The sequence below is a fragment of the Dermacentor andersoni genome, chromosome 4, assembly GCF_023375885.2.
Source record: "Dermacentor andersoni chromosome 4, qqDerAnde1_hic_scaffold, whole genome shotgun sequence".
In the NCBI taxonomy this organism is placed as follows: domain Eukaryota; kingdom Metazoa; phylum Arthropoda; class Arachnida; order Ixodida; family Ixodidae; genus Dermacentor; species Dermacentor andersoni.
The window spans coordinates 41,984,552-42,006,281 of record NC_092817.1 but is presented as its reverse complement, the minus strand read 5'-3'; the positions used below and the strand labels follow the sequence as shown (position 1 = coordinate 42,006,281).

At 42.2% G+C, this 21,730-nt stretch overlaps 1 protein-coding gene across 2 annotated transcripts; it reads left to right on the top strand.

The window, feature by feature from the left end:
• The first annotated feature begins 516 nt into the window (after positions 1 to 516).
• HisRS (histidine--tRNA ligase) lies at positions 517 to 21,688 on the top strand. 2 transcript variants are annotated; one of them, XM_050184081.3, is made up of 13 exons: positions 517 to 731; positions 3,468 to 3,554; positions 4,546 to 4,665; positions 6,934 to 7,155; positions 10,953 to 11,060; positions 11,750 to 11,848; positions 12,104 to 12,197; positions 12,842 to 12,966; positions 13,686 to 13,758; positions 17,623 to 17,780; positions 19,308 to 19,424; positions 19,513 to 19,659; positions 21,486 to 21,688. In XM_050184081.3, the coding sequence occupies exons 1-13, from the start codon at positions 636 to 638 to the stop codon at positions 21,564 to 21,566; spliced, it is 1,527 nt and encodes a 508-aa protein (XP_050040038.2). In that variant the 5' UTR covers positions 517 to 635; the 3' UTR covers positions 21,567 to 21,688. The 2 variants fall into 2 exon arrangements, with proteins under 2 accessions (XP_050040038.2, XP_050040037.2); XM_050184080.3 differs by lacking the exon at positions 517 to 731 and adding an exon at positions 1,729 to 1,907.
• Positions 21,689 to 21,730: the final 42 nt, after the last annotated feature.

Genomic DNA, 21,730 nt, shown 5'->3' with positions numbered 1-21,730 from the left:
TGCTTGCTGCTTTTGGCGCTTTCATTGGAGCAGTCAGGCAACTATGGTGCGTTAAGTTATAAAACATATAGTGTTTCTTTTGGCATTGACCACAAAGACCGGCGAATAGATGTTGCGCTAGTAGCGCCAGTGTCGCATGTTGCGTCAACGTTTAGGTGAATGCACCAAGAAAACACCGCTGCATCATTCGATGGGCGAATTTCTAAATATTGTTCCTGCGGTTTCTAGACCAGCAGACCCTCCTCTGAACCAATGTTGATATCTAAGGTTTCAAGTGGAAAACTATTCTGAACAATGATCACTGCCAATTATTTTAATCAGTGGTGCTTCAAGTCAATTCACAATAATTTGTTTACGGTAATTAAATCATGATGTGGAGTGACTAACGTTATGAAAGGATTTTTTTTTTTTGATAATATGAAATGTATGAAAGTACCAAGTACTTAGAATAGGGCGAATCCGACGCTAGCGTTACCTATGCGCATGGGGTCTTCCGATGTCACAGGCTAAGTGTGTATGCTAGTATTTGTAGCACTACAGTTCATTTTCGGCTCTCAAAATCGGGATAACTGCCAAGTGCCAACTCCAACTTTCTGTACTCCGTGAATTGTAGACGCATATGCTAAGCTTTTAACATGTCTGTCGTTGAAAAAGAAGCGCTAAACGACCTCATCAAGCAGCAAGGCGATATTGTGCGATCGCTGAAAGCCGAAAAAGCGCCGAAAGAAAAGGTACTAGCACAGTTTGCTTTCGCTGCACATGTGCATATGTCAGGCAACTCGTTAAATGTTCTTTTTTAGTAAAAAAAAATCACTTTTCTGTTTAACAGAGCTGACACGATTCCTCCTGTAAGTAACGCTTGATGAAAGATGTAATAATTAGGTGCACAACTTGAGTGATTATGCCCGCTCACATTTTTCCCCTAAAGTGAATGAATGGACATGGGACACCGAATATTGTCGAAGCGGTATTGCGTCATTTGTACCACTCGCGCTTTTATTCTGACATCTCTTATTTCTTAATGAGAACCCTTAAAGAGCATTGATAAAGTGCACTTTGAAGCACTGGCTGTGCAGATTGGTGGCAGTAGAAAGTACCAAACAAAATTGCTCCTCGTAAAGTGGAAATTGAAACAGCGCTACGATGTTGACTACATTTGAGATGACAAGCTACATCGCAGGAGCACTGCACCCTAATTATGTTTCTGAGGTGGTGCTCTTTCCCAGTAGCGTCATGTTATATGTACGGCGCACGGTGAAGACTGAGACAACGACCAGACACAAAAGCGCTTGTCATCTCAGTACTTGTCGTGTGCTGCAGGTATTCTTAACCATAGATTACAAGCTTACCATAACGTACAACCTGTTTGCAACGTTACTGCCGTCATTCTCGGTTCTCGTAAATTCTAACCCCCGCGGACACTTGCCCAACCAGTTCGAGCTGTCCTGCAGCATTCAGTTGGAGCGGTGTTCTCGGAGGATCGCTTTTGGGGAAACGATCACGTTCGCGATATTTCATCGGAAGTGATCGACCTAGAATGCGACCCCTGGTTTTAGCACAGTGGTGTGGCTTGTGATCACAACAACGTTAATGACGGGAATCTTCTAGAAACAATAACATTTGCATGATCTATAAGACAAGTCATTGTTTTGGAAGGCTCACCAAACACATCCAATTAGCTGCAAGCAAACATGTGTTGCTCTTGTTTCATCCTCTCCGCCCTCCCAGTTTAGCTGGATGTTCTGAGGGCATCTTCTCCTCTCTTCCTTTCCATCCCCTCCCTTGTACCTGTCTTTGCATAACCACCAATGGCCACTCTACTGCAATGCCTGCGGTTCCGACCAATGCACTCCATGTGTCATGTGTCTCTTCGCGTGTTGTCGACGGCTGCGCACTCAATTGCACAGGTGAGAGCTGCATTGCAGTGAAACTGAGTGTGTTCTATTCGAAATGTTGGTGTTTACTTTGGACATACCATTTGAAGCATGGACATGTTTTTGGCGACATGAGTGCCTGTTACTTTTGGGATAACAGAGACTAGCCAGCTCATTTGATGCAGGTTGGTTGAAAGAATAACAAATAGCGCAACTGTACATGAAAATGATGATCTTCTATTTGGTCTAAGTGTGTTCAAAGAATAAAAAGGTAGTGAAAATGCAGTAGCCATCTTTGTTCACCCTGTCTACTAGGCATTGGCAAGGTAATATACAGGGTATCCTAACCATCATGCGCCAAGAGTTAAAAATATGCAAATGCCACGTAGCTGGGCAGATCCAAGGTAATGTTGTTGGCCGTCACTTAAAGATACTCAGATTATCTATTGCGTTATGCCTAATGACATAATTAGTTATTAATTAATCAACTTCTCAAACGTTATAATTAGATGAAAAGTGTCAACAAGAAAATTGTAGAGCAGCTGAAAAACTCCCAATACAGCTTTCTGTTGCTCAATGTGTGCTATATAAATGTGTTTTTCCGAGCGTAAAAGAAGCCCGCGAGTACATGCAAAATTGCTGCGCAACTGGCCGCTTGATGCCCTTGCATGTCTTTGCGGGCTTCTTGCAGGCTTGGCAAAACACTTCTATGTAGCACATATTGAGCAACAGAAAGCTACATCGGGAGCATTTCATGTTGCTCTACAATTTTCTCAGTCACATTTTTCATCTAACTATAACATGTGAAAAGTTGATTAATTAATTAAGACTAATTATGTAATTAGGCAAAATTTAAAACATAATCTAGGTATCTCCAAGCGATGGCCAACAACATTACCTTGGATCTGTCCAGCCACGTGGCATTTGCATATATATAAATCTTGGTGCATGATAGTTGGGACACCCTGTATGACAGGTATGGAACATAAGGAGACTTATTATAGAAAATTTGTTTAATTGGAGTCATTTACACACCCAAAATATGCGTAAAAATAACATCCTTGAGCATCGATACACTGATGTCGGTGGTTTTGCCTCGCATTGTAATGTGCCTGGAAGCGTTCAACTGAGACACCTTCCAAAGTACTCACCAAGGCATCCTGTGTGTTAGCAACACTATTGAAATGGTGTCCTTTCAACTTGGATATGAAGTGAGGAAACCAGAAAAAGTCAGCCGAAGCCAAATCTGAGCTGTAGAGAGGTTGGGGTCTGTTCCAGGGTCTGTTCTGCCAAACACTGCATTGCATATTGCTCATTGGCACTGCATTTTGACATGTGCTGCTACATGCAAACAGCTGTCCAGTTGGCAAATGATCTGCGCGCAGTGAAGGTCCTGTTGAAACAGCTCCATCAGACCATTAGCCTGACATTGCCAGCAAACTATCAAGACCAGAGACTGTTTCTTAGCCTCCTTGCACCCCCCCCCCCCAAAAAAAAAAACATCTGTCTTGTTACTTTCTTGGCATACACTGTATTATGTTGACGCACAGTTATGATGGTGAAAAAAATGACATCTCCTTCTGTTTTGTTTAGATTGATGAGGAAGTCGCAAAGCTGCTGCAACTGAAGGCCCAGCTGGCTGAAGATGAGCCTCACAAGTTTGTCCTCAAGACGGCCAAGGCATGTATATTTTTGCTGCAAAACATTCTTTCACCACAATAAAACAAAAACACCTATCTTTATTTGCACATGTCAGCCTCCTGTGCACTTATTCATGTCAGTGTAACCTATACTCCAGCTCACAAGTCGTTTTCAGCACTGCCGAAGGTACGAGCTATACACAGGTAAATATCCTTGCGCAGCGGAATATAGTTCCGGCCATAACCAATTGATTATTATCTGGATTAGAGAGTTTAATTTTTGCTTGGTACAGGATATTTACAGGCATATACAACATGTTAGGACCTCTTTGCATACACATTGTATACAGTTATTTACTGTGTCGGTGAGCAGACGATGCTGTGTGGATGAACACATGTCAAGGGGCATTCAGCCTTCCTGTTGGCTAAGGAGTCCTGCAGTTTTCACAGTGCTGCAAACGACTTTTGAGAAATAGTATAGGGTCAGTCAGAATGTTGGGTAAGTGACTAGTGCATCTATTTGCTTATATCGGGCTACTTTATTTTTGTTCGCAACCTTATTCTCTTGACTGTCAAGAAAAAGATCTTGTCAAGTTTTTTTTTCAAAGTCAAGTTAAACTCCTTGAGTGCAAATTTAGCAAAAAATTTGTGAGGCTGGACATATCAGAAAACTTGCACACTGCATCACTTGAGAACTATGAATTGTGGCATGACTTGCACCTTCAAGAAGGAGCAGAAAACTTAAAACAGGAGATGGAACATAAAACACATCAACACAACTAATAAACATGTTTTAATTATATCAACCCACATCCGATATGGATGAGAGTGAATAGTTAATAGTTGCCTCCAAATATTTTCATTACCTCCGTTTTTTATAGTTCGAAATTTTTGTTATTATAGCATAAGCTGGGTTATCACATTAGAATGATTATGCCTCTGGTTCACCTATGAATTTTGGTTCTTCTGTTTTTATTTGTTTGTGTCTTCTTTGGGATATGGCTCTTCTCCTGACAGTTTGTGCTATACAGGGCACAAGGGACCACATGCCGGCCCAAATGGCCTTGCGAGAGAAGGTGTTCTCCACCATCATCTCATGCTTCAAGAGGCACGGAGGAGAGGCCATTGACACACCTGTCTTCGAGCTCAAGGTAATATTGGGCACTGGAACTCAGCTGTGCATTGTGACATTCTACTGCAGTAGTGGTACTACTAGTGTCATCAGTTGTAAATTTCATGTTGTGTTATGTTGTCCGCTGAGCCTGACATTGTTGATCTTATTGCATCAAGTGTTGGTTTCTGAAGCACAGCTTAAGTAGAAAAAACACAACTAAAGCAATGAACCCAACTATAAATGGAGTAATATGAGCCTGTATGTTTCTATTTCTGTATTAATTTGCTGCTGTTTTCAGTGATATCAGATTTAGTGAAAGCCATACTTCATGAACTTTTCTTGTAACAACGCCTGTACAGGCCAGACAGGTGGTAAGTCAGCAATCATTGTTCATGTTCACATGATTTTTGTTTAAAAGTATTGGCCTTAACTGCTGGTAATTATTGCCGTTTGGTCCCACTCATTATGTCACTGCAGTGACCAAAGCAGAGCTATCATGAAGCCTGCCGAAATGTTGGCTAAAGTTGCTGTGCTGTTCCCCCTCCCAGACATGCTAGCTACCAGAGACAGTAAATTAAGTTGTGCAGAAGACTTGTACTTGTTTGTAATCGCAGCGTTCACACAACACAAATTAGCTATGCAACCGAAGTGTGAACAAGTGAAAATGCAGGTGTTGAACAGGAGGAAGAACGGTGCTTTCCTGCTTTTTGTTCAAGCTTTTATAGCAACAGTAATTTGTTTTGGTATAAAAAAGCTCTGGCTTAGGCCATGTTTTGATTTCCCTGCTTGGATAGACATATAAAACGTGAAAAAACTCTTATCAGGCAGCTGCTCAACCAATTTGAATGAAATTGAATTCTTCTCTTAAGAGTGGATTTTTTTATTTTGGCTGTCAGATATATTGCAAGAATTAACAAAAATGAAATGAATTTTATAAAATTGAAGCAGAATGTTTACAATTTCTTTGCAAGAAAAAACAAGTATGGCCATTCTGCAAGCTGTAGCTGTTAGAGGGTTGAAAGCAGAGAAGTCTAATATGTTACTTCACAGTTTATGTGCAACCATTATGAGCATTCAGTTCTTTGCAAAGATCTTGTTTATAGATCGTTGACATATTTTTCATGTCATGTCATTTTTCAATACATATCCATGTCACTTATCTATTTGGCTGCCTTACTAATGCTAGCTAACAGGATTGTAATATATGTATTTATTGGGGTATATAGTGTTGTAAGCTTTAACCTTGAATATGGATTATTACATTTTGTATATACGAAGTTAGGGGAGACAGATCGATTGGCTTACAAAAAAAAAAGAAACAGCAGAGGGATACAAAAGAATGCAGGCCGGGTGTGGTGCTTTGTGTGCACAATAGTACCTTTGGGTACCCAAACCTGTTTGCGTACGAAAAATGACAAATTATTTTTTAAGATTGTCAGGTTTTTAGCAACTTTTGTTAAGGAAACATTAATGCCTAATAAGTCTGGGACACTAAAAAGAAAGGGACACTAAATATAAAAATGGTTTTAGCTGTGTTAGTAAATTACCTTTCCACAATAGTAAAGAAAAAGAAAAGCCACTCTTACTGCAAGAAGATGCTTGGTAAGCCAGAAAAGAGGCAAGAGTGAAAAATGAGTGTCAACACCAGCCTGAAATGCCTGCACCAGCTTGGCGTGATGACATGGATTTTGGTGCCCCTTTATTGGTTCTGGTAAAACTTCTATTGGTAAAAAACAGACGACATTGTATTTTATAGGAACTGGAGACTGAATTTAAGAAGGTTCAAGAATATTTACAGAATTGCAGTGGCTGAAAATCGAAAAAATACTTTGCGATCCGTGTCATCACACTGATGTACTGGCCCTTGGGTTTTGATGTGTAATTCAAGAATGAAATTTTGACCTTGATTTTTTCTTTTAGTAAAATCAATCTATTACCACAAAATCAACAAAAGTAGGGCTCTTCAAAAATACATTATCGATCTAAACTGATTTAGTGTTTCTGTTAGTATCAATTTAAGTGTTTTGAATGCCATTCAGTTTAATTTAGGTGTTGTCTTATTAGGACATACTTTTTTTCACTGTCACACATGTCTGAATAGAGAGCTTACGTGAGAACTTTATCTTGGCACTCTGGGGCCAACTGCAGTGTTTTAGCGCATATACTTGTGAAACACGTAGGAGCTCTGATTGGGCATACGATTTGAATGAAACTTGTTACATTAAAAAAAGAGAAGAAGTTCAAGTCGAGTTACTGACAGCAGTGCCACTTTAATTTTGTGCTTTCTGAACTGTTCCCTGCGTAGGACACGCTCACGGGCAAATATGGGGAGGACAGCAAGCTCATCTACGACTTGGCTGACCAAGGGGGGGAGATCCTGTCTTTGCGCTACGACTTGACAGTGCCCTTTGCCCGGTTCCTGGCCATGAACAAAATCACCAACATCAAGCGCTACCAGATTGGCAAAGTGTACCGGCGTGACAACCCCGCCATGACACGAGGACGCTACCGAGAGTTTTACCAGTGTGTAAGTGTACAGATGCCTCCGGCACGTAGGCTGGTGTCGTCAGGCTATTGCTCAGTGAGACTTGCATTCTAAGACGCAACTCTTGCGTCGTGGAAACTATAAACATAGCTAAAGAGAAATGAGTATGGTTAACCTTGCGAGTGTGTGCACTTGTCTAAGTACATGTATATAACTAAAATTTTCGAGTACCTTGTGGAAAATTATTGGCCAGCCCAGCTTCAAGTTGCCATTCTCTAACTGGCAGATTTCTCTCTTGAACCATCCATCGGCACCCTCCGTGGGAGGAATCTCTCTGGGTCAACGTCTCTGCTCGGTCTCCTGCTCTCGAAGTTGGAGGTTAGCTTGGCTCTGCTCGTGCTTGGCTTGGGTTGCCTTCTTTTGAAAGTGGTGGTCGGCTTGCCTCCACCAGTGCTTGGTTTGCGCTTCCCATTCTCGATCATCGGCGGTAGCGGCTTCCCTCTGCTGGCGCTTTGCTTGCAGTTCTCACTCTCGAAGCTTGGGATTTGTGTGACGGGAAAAGCGGGATAGCTTTAGTTGAAGTGCAGGAAGGAAGGTCGTTAATGTAAATTAAAAAGCAAAGGACTGAGAACTGACCCTTGCGGGACTCGAGATGTTACTGTAGTAGAGACAGAAATTTTTCGCTGTCACACACTGGGTGCAGTTAGATAGAAATTCTTTTATCCATGCTAAGACATAGCGATCTATATTAGGCTGACTAAGTTTGAAGATAAGTAAATCATGCAAAACCGAATCAAAAGCCTCTGTGAGATCAATGAATATACAATGTGTTTCAAATCTCAAGTCTGCATTAGTGAACAGGTCATTAGTGAAATATAGCAATTGCATTTCTCACAAAAACGTTTTGCGGTACCCATGTTGGGAATTACTGAAAAAAACTATTGGACTCAAGGAAATCTATAAGGTGCGAGTATATTATGTGCTCTAATATTTTGACAGGAATGAATGTTAATGAAATGGGACAGTAATTATCGGGAGAATATGCATCACCTGACTTATGCACGGCAACCACCTTCCCTATCTTCCAGTCCGAGGGCAGCGTTGAATTCCTTGAAAACTAGGGTAGTGGGCGACTTTCGAACTTTCAGGGCAACAAACATAGCATCAGGGCTGTGCCATGAACACCGCCTATTGGGAAACCATCCTAGGCATCTTATTTTCATTGTTGCTGAGCGATGCAATGTGGCGTGTCCACATTCAATGATAGCTATACGAAGCCAGATGATGCGACCAAGCCATACCACTGTTTGTTGTTTTACTAGTTCACACCACAGCCATCACGGCTCCATTTTGAGCCTTAGGTTCTAGAAATGCCTGGTGGAAAGTAAGTTTCAGCCATTTGGCCTTAGCTGGACACCATCTTGCTAAAAGGCTGTTGACAAAAACTAATCTTTGAAAAGCTCCCTAAAGAGCTTGAAGCATGTGTCCAACTTACCTGCTGCTTAGCTGCAAGAAATTGCAGCTGAGAATGAGATTTTAGTATTTTTCATTCTAAGTACGAATAAGGTTTATTTCCCCCTCATTAAATAAATTTTGGCCTACGGCATCCTAGAAATTTCTTAATTGGCCTTGAATTTTGCATCAAATGTTCTCTACAAGCCATGTGACTATTTCCATGAATTGTGTTTCTTTTCTTTCTATTCTGACAGGATTTTAACATTGCTTGGCACTATGACGTTATGTTGACTTACATTTTTGATAAGCTGCAGATAGGCATATTTTACATAATTACAATCGACTCCCGTTAATTCGATCCTAATGGGACCGACGAAACTGATTGAATTATCTGGCCGGTCAAATTAAACAAAAAAGCAGAAAAAACACTGCAATACAGCTGTGTTATGCGGGGAAGCGGGCTGAGCAGTGGAAAGGTGCCGTTGTTATCAGACATAGCGACTGTTTCCTTAATTTACACACGCACATGCGCCATCTCCGGTCACACTATGAGCACTGAGACCCCTAAGTTTACTAGCAGGCCTTTAAAGCGTTAGATAGACCCTCGCTATTTTGTTGGCTTTAAACGTCCCCTTGACTTCGGAGTTTCTTCGTTTTACTGCGTTTCTTCTCGCTAGCTTTCCTAAAACGCAGATGGTTTTTCTCTTCTCAGTGCACATGTGTGCGCGCATGCATAATTAACGAACCCATTCTGATCCCTGTTAACAGTCGTATACGAGACACGCATGGCGTGTTAAACGAGGGCTCGCATGACCACAGGAACGTCAGAAACGGCTGTGAACGGCTGCCATTATGCTTATTAATTGACTAGGTGCTCGTACCGTGACTGGAGACTGCGCATGCCTGCCCTGTATAATTAAGAAATGCGTACTATGTCCCGTGATAGTAGCCCCTTTACATTTTTAGTATGCTTCGCCGCACAATACAGCTACATCGCGGCAAAGCAGACTGTCAAGTTCCAATTATTTGTTGAAGGCCAATTTTAAGATCGAAATAATGGAAGTTCGGGCATATAGAAATGTATGGGCAGTAGCTGGGACCTTCAGTTGTGATTGAATTAACCTAAAAATTGAATTAACCGGAGTCGAATAAATGGAAGTCTACTGTGTCAATATCATCATCATCGTCAGCCTGGTTACGGCCACTGCCGGGCAAAGGCCTCTCCCTTGCTTCTCCAACAACCCCTGTCTTGTACTAATTGTGGCCATGTCGTCCCTGCAAACTTCTTAATCTCATCCACCCACCTAACTTTCTGCCGCCCCCTGCTACGCTTCCCTTCCCTTGGAATCCAGTCCGTAATCCTTAATGACCATCAGTTATCTTCCCTCCTCATTACATGTCCTCCCCATGCCCATTTCTTTTTCTTGATTTCAACTCAGATGTCATTACCTCGCGTTTGTTCCCTCACCCAATCTGCTCTTTTCTTATCCCTTATCGTTACACCCATCATTCTTCTTTCCATAGCTCATTGCGTCGTCCTCAATTTAAGTAGAACCCTTTTCGTAAGCCTCCAGGTTTCTGCCCTGTAGGTGAGTACTGGTAAGACACAGCTATTATACACTTTTCTCTTGAGGGATAATGGCAACCTGCTGTCCATGATCTGAGAATACCTGCCAAACGCACCCCAGCCCATTCTTATTCTCCTGATTATTTCTGTCTCATGATCCGGATGCGCCATCACTACCTGCCCTAAGTAGATGTATTCCCTTACCACTTCCAGTGCCTCGCTACCTATTGTAAATTGCTGTTCTCTTCCGAGACTGTTAAACATTACTTTAGTTTTCTGCAGATTAATTTTTAGACCCACTCTTCTGCTTTGCCTCCAGGTCAGTGAGCATGCATTGCAATTGGTCCCCTGAGTTACTAAGCAAGGCAGCATCGTCAGCGAATCGCAAGTTACTAAGGTATTCTCCATTAACTCTTATCCCCGATTCTTCCCAATCCAGGTCTCTGAATGTCTCCTGTAAACACGCTGTGAATAGCATTGGAGCGATCGTATCTCCCTGCCTGACGCCTTTCTTTATTGGGATTTTGTTGCTTTCTTTATGGAGGACTACGGTGGCTGTGGAGCCGCTATAGATATCTTTCAGTATTTTTACATACGGCTTGTCTACACCCTGATTCCGTAATGCCTTCATGACTGCTGAGGTTTCGACAGAATCAAACGCTTTCTCGTAATCAATGAAAGCTTTATAAAAGGGTTGGTTATATTCCGCACATGTGTCAATATAAATTTTGCTATTTCGTGATCCCCTTTGAGTTCGTTATATCCAGGATTGACTGTATTTCTATAAAATTATTTTCTTCTCTTTCTATTCTGACAGGATTTTGACATTGCTGGACAGTATGACCTTATGTTGCCTGACGTTGAGTGCGTAAGGATTCTGGCTGAGATACTGAAAGACCTTGGCTTTAATGGCTTTGTGATAAAGGCAAGTACCTACATACTTGATATGCATTTCACAAGAATGTGTGAATGACATGGAATGTTTTCACTGAGTGCTTCCAGTCTTGGGATGCCGAACTGGATATGTCTGAGCTTTCTTGTTCAGGGGTTCCTTGACTGGGCTTTACGAATTGCCAGAACAAGTGCGATCTCCCCCACCTTGTGACGGATATTTAACATTACAGTTTGTATTTAACAAAACCACACTGTTCCACATCTGCACTTCTGTAGTCCTTGAGGAAAATCGTGGCAGCTATGCAAAACATTGATAGCTGTGTTTATTTTCCTTGATGACAGTGCCCACATGGCACTGAACACAGTTTATTCTGACTCGTGTGTTGGTGTGCAAGACATGAGCAGAGATGGACTCTGATGTTCTGTGCAAGCTGAGCGCCGCTTTTTAATCTAGTAGTGCCTGCCTGGCTGACTTGTTGCCGACATAAGACAACTGAATGTTAAAGGGCATATTGTACCGGAGACTTGGGCCACATTCATGTGCTGTTCACAGTACAGATATGCTGATGATGGCATGGCACATGTCCATACAGGCTGGTTTGCTTCGGCACTGTGGCAATTTCTAGCTTATCGAAAACAAAAATGTGTGAGGTCCACTGCGGTTCCAGGCGGCCAGATGACATTCACTAAATTAAATAAGTGATGAAAACTTTCCTGCAGGTCAACCATCGAGAGATCCTCAATGGAATGTTCGAGTTTTGTGGTGTACCAGCAGACAGTTTCAAGACTATCTGCTCTGCTGTTGACAAGCTTGATAAGGTGAGTGAACTGCAACGAGATAGTTTGCAATGTAGCAAATATGCTAGGTGAACAAAAACCTCTGGTAAAGGTAGCTGTAAATGAAGATTTCACAAGTGCATGCTTTTGATGTATATTAATTTTTTAGAGCCTGTGATGTGTCAAAGTCCTCTTTGAGACTAAATTGCAACTTTACTGCTGAAACTTCTTTCTTGTGTGAGCCACGACTTTCCATATGGACCTTGCAAGCCATTGTATTCCTCTTTTCCTTTTCAGTTGCCTTGGGAGGACGTCCGCAAGGAAATGATTTCCGAAAAGGGATTAGCAGAAGAAGTTGCTGACAAGATTAGTCAATTTGTCGTCAAAAAAGGCATGGTGTCTTCCATTTTGGCCAAATTTTGTTCTTAATGTAAATGGTACAGCTAATGAGCATAACGCAAACAAGTCTAGACTGCAGGCTTTTGAGTGCAGTTGGTGTTAAGGGATTTTTCAGCTTCCTCTAGCATCTGGCATGTTTGTAATCAACTGCATTTGTCATTGTCGTAACTGTCATCGTTGCCTTATTTACTTATTCATTTATGTTACATACTTTCAAGGCCTGTAGGCGCTACAGAAAGGAGTGGTACATACACAGAAAAGGAATGCAGAACAAACAACAAAGGAATTAATTAGATGGCATTGAGAACAGCATTCTTGAACCTCGATGCATCTGTAATAGTGGCGACCGATGCAAGTCATTGCACGTATGATGCTATCCACTGCACGATGAAGGCCTCTCCCATTGATATCCAATTACTCATCTTATTCATCTCAACATGCTACCTAATCCTCTGTCACACTTGACTATGTTACTCTTTCCTTGCTGTAGAAATTCAAATGGTTTTAAAGAAAGCCTTGGGTGTATGAAAATTTTTGTTTTAACTTGGTGAATATTTGATTTGTATTTTATGCTCCTGATGTACAACCTTTAGCTGAGTAATGATTGTGGAAGTGTTTTTGTTGTCTGTTCTGCAGGTGGCCCAGAACTTGTGACAGCTCTGATGTCTGACGATCTGGCTACTAATGTTGCTGCCAAGCAAGGCCTGGAGGAGTTGCGGCTATTCTTTGATTACTGTGACCTCTATGGAATCGCTAACAAGGTCAGGCCCCATTCCACTTCCATGTCCTATGTTGTCTTCCTGAAGCACCTTTCCCATGACAGTATAGTGAAGAAAGAAAAAGTGGGGGGAGCTAAACATGTCTGGTTGACTGCAGTCTTGCAGCATATCATTATACCCTCTTTTGGCAATTGCCCAACAGACTTAAGTAAAATGTGTTGCATTTAAAAATTACATGGAAATTTTAGCTATTGTTGGGAACAGATTCTCTCACTTCGTTCCTCAGTTACAGTTTAGACAAAGATTTCTGAAAACCATAAGATTTCAATAAGTTGTGACAAGGTTTACAAGATTTTGAAAAACAAGAATTAATGTTTTGCAAGTAGTAACTGCTAGATAGTCTAAAGAGCTGACATATTGTGCTTACTGCTATTATATGAGTACGTCTTTTTCAAAATTCTTGTAACTGAACTAGCTATTTCAGGTAAACCGCATTCTTTTTTTACTTTAAATTGCTGTATGCAGCTTAAAGAAGTGCACTGTTCAATTTGTTCTTATGAAGGCTCGTTATGCAAGCTGTGCGTTGCACGACCTTTACAGCGAAGTTGCCTCTATAACGAATTATTTCGGAGGCCCCAAGCACTTTGTTATAAAGGCATTCAACTTTATAATGACGGTCGCATTGTATGTTGGTTAAAACCGTAAGAAAAAGATTGCTTTTTCTCGGTAACTCTTTTAACTAATGTATGCTTACGATGCAGGTATCCTTTGATCTGAGCCTTGCTCGAGGGCTGGACTACTACACGGGAATCATCTTTGAAGCAGTGCTAAACAGTGAGATTTTTTGTCTGTATGCTTCATGCTGGATATTTCAGGCATGGTACATTGAGCATGCTGCTCACAAGGTTGTCGTAGCATCTGCTTAAAAACAAGCTGCTGTGTTAAGTCTGACAGGCCTCAGTGAATGAGCCTCATGCAGAGTACTTTCAAAGTACAATAGCCTTTTGTTAATAGTTTGATATTTCAGTTAATTCGATACCGACCAAAGGTTCCAGTTGGCACCCATGAGTTCTTATGGGCTCAAACTTTCGTTACTTAGTTATTTCAATACTAAAATTGGCCTTTGCCGGATAACTTGATCTTGACTAGTCAGCACACATGCACCTGACCCCTATAGTGACGCTGATAGTGACCCCTTAAGTGACAGCGCTTTTCCCGGTGGAGCTTAGAGGACGGTGAAGGAGGAGGAGGAAAGATAAAAGCAGAAGGCAGGGAGGTTAACTAGAATAACATCCGGTTGGCTACCCTACACTGGGGGAATGTGAAAGGGGAAAACAAAGATGACAGGGAGAGTCAATGTGTTGAACACACGTAATCTCACGTTGAAAACGCCTATTTTTGGCCTGTCCCAGGAAGATTTGCAAGCAATAACCGTAACTCATGATGCCTGGTTATGTTGTTTGTCTGATTCTAATACACGCTCTTCTTTTTCTAAAAAGAAAATTGGACCGCAAGTTGTCTTCTAGGTGCAGTCGAACATGAAACCAAAACTGCCTTTGCAACAGCCGTCTGCCTTACCGCATAGCACGGAGGTATTGTGGCGGTGATGTGTTTTGTTCATGTGGTGAAGCTGACTTTAAAGGGCCCCTCATCCGGTCTGGCCATTTTGAGCTAACAAACGCAGTGCTTACAATGCATGCTAACGATTGTGTCTGCTAAGCATTACATCCCTCCGGTCCGCGGAAAGAGGTTAAATTTGAAAGCAAATGCCGTTTGTCCTTCTCCTCATGCACGCTGCGCTCCCAGCCGGAGAGTCGATGCATATCGCGCAAGTGTGCCTATGTAGCTTGCCGTGCTGTGATGTCACTCACAGTGGCATGTGACTTTGAGAATTGTTCAAGGCAGTTGGCGAGTTTAAGTTTAGAGAAATAATAAGACCTACAAACCAAATGTCTGCGTGTCTTTGTTTTACTTCGTATCATAGCAAGAAAGATGTACTTCTGTTTCATCTGTTTGTTTCCAGGTTGTGGAGTTGCACACACAGAGGGCGAAAATCTCATTTTCTACCGTGTTCCAGCGCGTGATCATGCTCTGTGATCCGCTTGCATCTGCCTCATTGTTCGTGTAGCGCTGACTTATACTGCTTGTCAGGTGTTCTCATGCGCGAGACCATCAGCGGAAGTGTGCCGCATAGCGAAAAAGCCAGAAAAAAAGAAAAAGAAAGAAGGCGGGGCTCGTGATGTATGTGTCATGTGATCCTTCAGCGCCAGCATGGGAGAGCGCATGGAAGGAATTTCGCGCACGGAGGCTAGATGGGGTGGAGCGGAGAGAGAGTGTCTATGTTGGCAATGACGCTCGCCTCCTGAAGTCATGAGTTCGTGGCACTGAAATATTTCTATCTGCGCTATTAATGAACCGATTGGAAAATTTTTTTCGGTAGAACACTCTCTAGAGGGCACAGAACTTCCAGCAGATAAAACCAAAATTTGCTATGTGGCCTGGTGTGGAGCCCTCTAAAACCGGTCGCCATTGTGCAACAATTTTTCTTGTAAAGAAAGGTGCGTGTTAGATTTCTACTTTGTTTAGGAGCTTAATGTTGTTGCTACGTTAGTTTTATGCTTAGGACACATATAAACTGGGCGCACATTTGATTCAAGGGCATGTTAGGATAGGGCAAATACTGCCAAATGAATCAGTGGTGTGTTTTGGCATTTTTTTGCATCTTGTTTAATTCGACCCGGTGGATAATTCGATCAATTTCGTTGATCCCGTCAGGGTCAGATTAACGGAAGTCAAATGTATAGTATCTGTATGGGGAAATACTTCTTGCATAGGTGGTCTTTTGCTGTTGGAAGCTGATGGTTAATTGTCCAAGGTTTCTTTTTGAAAACGGCTACAAATTGGTAAGAAAAAGAAAAGAATAAAAGAGCAAAAGAAAGAAAAAAATTGAAGCCCCAAGTCCGCATTTTCGCAACTCCACACCAAAAAGAGGTATTGCAGTTCTATAAACTGCAGTGTCTAATGTGTATAAATCCAGCGTTGGGTCCAGCTGCACTATTTTGTTACAGTTATGCTTGTTTGCACCTGCTCAAGTGCCATTTGCATTCAAAATGTGTCTCTCGACTTCATCAGTGCTACTACACTCCATTTCATACATATGAGGCAACGCTATGAAGAGTTCTCACACTGATAGCATCCGTGAACAAAAGCAGTGCTTTACATATGAAAAGATATTACATAAGCAATGTGTAATCAGAAGTAAAATTAAGTCTCATCATTTTATGTAGCAAAACATTATGTATTTATTACATGCATGGCATCGGAGATGTAAACCTATTCACTACCATTATTTGAGCGGAGTAACGTGTTTCTCATCCTGCAGACCCAGAGCATCACTTGTGCCCGGACGAAAACGTAGTATGTTGCCTGCTAGAAGCAGAAATATGCACCAAGTATTGTAACTTGACGTAAACTTCTGTCCACAAGTAGTAGGTCGAATATATGACATACTTATTTTGTGGTAAACATTGCAGGTCAAGAACAACTGTACTTCAAAGCACACCGAGAGAGACCTCTGCAGCTGCATTATTTCTTCAGCGTTGCCCGTTATGTATGAAAAGAAGTACAGTGAAACCTCGTTACTGCAAACACCACCTTAACAAACTTTTCAGAAATCCCCTGCTGACTTCATATAGTTTCAATACACAGTATTTCAGTGCTACGAACTTCAGAATACCAAAACTTTCAAAATAACAATTGTTATTCAGTTTCCATGTCATGTTAACAACAACTCAGTACTACCAACTAATAATCAGAAAAATCTGGGTATTCTTAGATTTCCATGTATCCTCTATGGCACCCGGTACAGTAGGCTAACAGACGACAAGGCGCAACATGCGGACGCCACGGCGCATGGGGTCGGAAAACCCGAGACAGGGCTGGAGGAAAAATACACTGGAAGGGGATGTTTCTTCTTCCTCTTTTACTCCCCCCCCCCCTTCCTATTGTGGAGGTGACGATGGGTCAGGTTTTGTGAGTGCATGCTCCACCCAGACAAGTGTCGCCTAGCAATGGAGGCGCATCTCTTCCTTCTTTCGCCCTTCTTTCTTGTGGCCGTACCAGCTACGTGTGCAGAGAAATGTTACCTCTGTGCTAACAGGGATGCTACACATCCACGCTTTCCGGACAGTGTTATTTACACCCGCTTGCACATTGGAATAGTTCAGGTGTCCGCTTCAAGCGAGACAGTTGCAGTGTCCACGGGCAAGGAATGTGGGAAAAAACAAAAGAAGAAACATTACAGTTTACAGGCGACATGGAGCTTCTTCATTGTGGTGGTTTTCTTGGCGTTAGCATCTATTTTGCATGCACCACTCTGTATGCGGGGCTGCATGGCAGTGGAATCTATGGAAAATAGCAACAGCGCTGGCGAGAGCCAATAGCAGTGTTTTTGTGGATAGCTCATATGGTGACAGCTGGTAAACTGATGGGTTGATGGGCAAAATGGTTAATCTTGGGGCTTTCACTCTAATGACTTTTCAGAATAACAATTTGCTGCAGTCCCCTGAAGTTTGTTATATAGAGATTTCACTGTATAGTGGGAGTTTGGCAGCCATCTTGGTTAAAGCTAAGCAGATGCATGGGAATGTCTGCTTACAAAATGTTGCATATGGTTTATTATGGCTCCATCTTACGCAGACGACGGTCAGCCAGGTGAGACCGTGGGCAGCGTCGCGGCAGGAGGCCGCTACGACAACCTTGTGGGAATGTTTGACGCCAAAGGCCGAGCTGTGCCGTGCGTCGGTATTAGTGTTGGAGTTGAGCGAATCTTCACTCTTCTAGAAGCTAGAGCGCTGGTGAGTGCTGTTTACTTTCCTGCTATGATGCTTGCCTGTTGTGCAAGACCTTGTGACACTCAAGGGATATAATGCTGTGCTCAATTACATTTTAATCCACTAGTATTTTTTTCCCTTGACATGAAACTTTCAGGATATTGTAAAATCTAAGATCTCGCAGGGAGTGCTGACAGATGCCAAACGTGATGTTTACCCTTTCATTACTGTGGCAGACTAGCACATCTGTAGGCGTTGCAGATGTTTATTCTGCAACTGCAGATTGTATCTGTCACTCAGAATTATTCTTCTGATTGTGTTGCAGTCAGTGCATGACTAATATGAATGAGCATTCTTTTTAGCAATGGAAACATTAAATTAAAAAAAAAAATTCTTGCTCAAGACTACCAGTAGTTGCGGCTGGTGAAGAAGTTGCATGAAACGCACAAATGCTTACATTAAGGTGACCGTTGAGCTAGCTTGAATGAAACTTATCACATCTTAAGGAAAAGGTTTTTCTACTGACTGGTATGTGCAGACTTTTTAAGCACTAAAATCACTTTTTTGAAAAGTTGTGAAAAATTGTGATATCTTAAAGATATTGGTGCATTATATTACAACTTTTAATTTTTAAAGATTGCCTGTGGCAGTTAGCACAATTCTAACCTTTAATCTAAATTACTCAGTGAGGCAGCCATTACTTCTATGGTAGATCAAAATTCTTAATTGGATAATTAACACAGTTATGCTAATGAACATTTCAATTAATTACCTTACAGCACATATATAATACGAACCCGCATATAGTACGAGGTGAAATTTCTGGGACGCGAAATGGCAAAAAAAAAAAAAGTTTTATCCGTGTATAATACGAGTTAGGAAAACTTGAGGAAAACATTTATTTAAATTGCACTCTGCACTTCAATCACTGTCTTCCTCAGCTGCGCTCTCTTTGGATATTTCTTTGTCGGACGTATCTTCCCAAAGGTACTCATCCTCTGTGACATCGAGCGCGTTTGAGATGCCACACTTCTTGAATGCGCGATGCCCAAGGTCCTCTGGTATGCTGGCTCATGCGTCCATAGTCCATTTGCATAGCGTGGCTGGCGAAGCCCGCTTCAGCCGCCCAGTCGGCGGCTGAGTCGGCTACGAGAGAAAGCTCCAATGAAGTACTGATAAATGAATTTAATGAACAAATAAATATGGGGTTTTACGTGCCAAAACCACAATCTGATTATAAGGCATGTTGTAATGGAGGACTCTGGATTAATTTTGACTACGAGAGGTTCTTTAACGTGCACCTAAATCTATGCACACAGGTGCTTTTGCCTTTCACCCTCATTGAAATGCGGCTGCCGTGGCCGGGATTTGATCTGGCAACCTTGTGCTTAGCAGCACAACACCAAAGCCACTAAGCAACCACAGCGGCTATAAAAGAATAGATGAATGAGTGCACAGTAAGAAGTGTAGAAACAGGCAACCACTGTACATTTCAGGAGTCAAAGATGCTTTTTTTTTGTCTTCTTTGTTTTTGTTGCATGGACTGGTTAGACTGAGCAGGCCAAGCTACGAACAAATGAAACGGAGGTCTTTGTGGCATCTGCACAGAAGCAGCTTGTTCGGGAGAGGATGAAGATCTGCTCTGAGCTTTGGGACCATGGGCTGAAGGTAGGCTTTGTGTGTGCTGACCTCACTGTGCTTGCAGCCAAGGGTAAGATGCTGAGAGGTGTCATTGTGTTATGAATGGCCTACGCAGGTGGAACACTCATACAAGCAGAACCCCAAACTGCTGGCACAACTTCAGTACTGTGAAGAGCGATCGATCCCACTGGCAATCATCATTGGCGAATCGGAATTGCAGAAAGGCGTAGTCAAACTGCGCAAAGTGGCCACCAGGGAGGAGGTGGGTGTATGGAAAAGGAATGTGCATGGTTGATTAATGGATGCTGGGGCCATATTCTCTGTTATAGTTTAGCCTCTATCAGGGTTCATACAAGATTTAGAAACAAAAATTCAAGGCTGCTCAAAGACTTTCAGGGCCCCATCAAAGTTTTTTCAAGGGCGCAGTGTAGCATCCCACATATCAATAACTTACTATAATGTTCCCAAAACGCTACAGATAGCTTTATTGCACAAGAGATGCAAAAATCATATTGAAAATGTCCAGACTTGTTCACTTTAAGTTTCTAACGTAGCGTGAATAAAGTAGGGTAAATATGGGAGGGAACCAGCACCAAGCACCGGTATTGCTCGCTCTCGCCGACTGGTGGGGTTTTCCAGTTCTGCGCAAGTCACCACATGAAGAGGAACGTGTGCACGCTGGTGTGGGTTTTTACACAGTATTATTGTTTATAAAATGAGAAGTTTGCTGGGTCAATGCTGATAGAAAGCGGTCACATACAATCAATCTTAGAGTGTACTCAAGAAATTCCAGGGCTTTCAAGGGCCTTGAAAACATACTTTCCAATTTTAAGGATTTTGAAGGATCTGTGCGAAACCTATCTACATAACGAAAATGAAGTGTGACCGATTAAATATAACATAAATCTAAAATATGGTTGGCCATGCCTTATTTCAATGAGCATCCTACTGCTAAATGAATAAAGTAATAGCAGGTCAATTCTTTATAGAAAGTACTAGCAGTAGAAATTACTGCTGTAAAGAGTTTACAGTCAACGTCCAATTTTTCGAACCCGTAGAGGCTGAGGAAAAGTCCAAAAACTCAGGCAGTCTAAAATAATGAATCCATGCCTTTTACTGCTCCCAAGAACTCAAATCGCCACAGACACGTTTCAGGCTGCTCTGAAGGCCTGCGAGTACACTTATTAGGCGTATCAGTGCTCTTACTGCGACAGGAAACGGAAGGTACACGCGTGCATAGTTAAGGAATATGTGCCCCGTGACAGTCGCCCCTTTTCACTGATAGTAAGCTTCACCGCAATACATTGCGTATGCTTCACCGCGTAATTCCGCTGTATTGCGGTGAAGCTGACTTTTGGAACCTGGCATAATGCAATGTGTCGAGAATTACAAACGCGGAGTCGGCGACATTGCTGACAGCGGCAAATTATTTGAAATAAAACCACGGCACCGAACAGCAGGAAGCTTGGCAGCGAACGTCAAAGCAGCTACGCCTAGCGCGACTACGGCTGCCAACGGTAGGCATGTGAGAGCGCCAGTTCTAGGCTTTATCGAACTGGTGGCGGTGGTGGCTTCAGTTAATGCCATTTCGGACCTGCAGTCATGGCAAAAAGTCCGAAAAATCAGATGGCGAAGGGTATTGCATATGAAATTTCAGACGTTCTCATACATTGGCTCTATGGGGTACGTGGCGGTGCCGCGAAGGCATACGAATTATCAGCATGCCCGAAAAATCGAGCGTCCGGAAATCGGTCGGTGACTGTATTTAGATATGCCAGATGTTTCGTGATGCTGGAACACTATTACTAGCACTGAAAAATTACTGCTGGGCTCCTTTAGGTGGAAAAAGCATGGCATCTGTTATAGACGTTTCCTAGTGCTTCCCAGGTGTCGGCATAATGCAAGATAGACTGTTCAAAGTTCTTGTAAGCAGCTGCACTTTGACGTTGCAATGGAAGCGTGTAGACAAATTGCAAGTGCTCACTTGTTGACGTGCATGGAACACCAGACTTTACGATTGAAGAGTCTTCACTCTAGCAAGTATTTGCTTACGCAAGCTGTTTTAAAATGTTGGCACTCTCTTTTCAGTTTGAAGTTCCCCGTGACAAGCTGACCACCGAGATCAGGAACTACCTGAAAAACATGAGCAGCCAGCAGGATAGGGCATGATAAGAATTGCCTTGTTACGGCGTGCTTCAAGGAAGTTATTTATTGTTAAAGTCTGGCTGTCGAAAGCCAGACAACGGTTCGCAGTAGCTTCAAAATAAACATACCCTCTTATTGTTTGTAAATACCGATGTTGTTTTCTTGCCATACCATGTCTTGTTCATCAA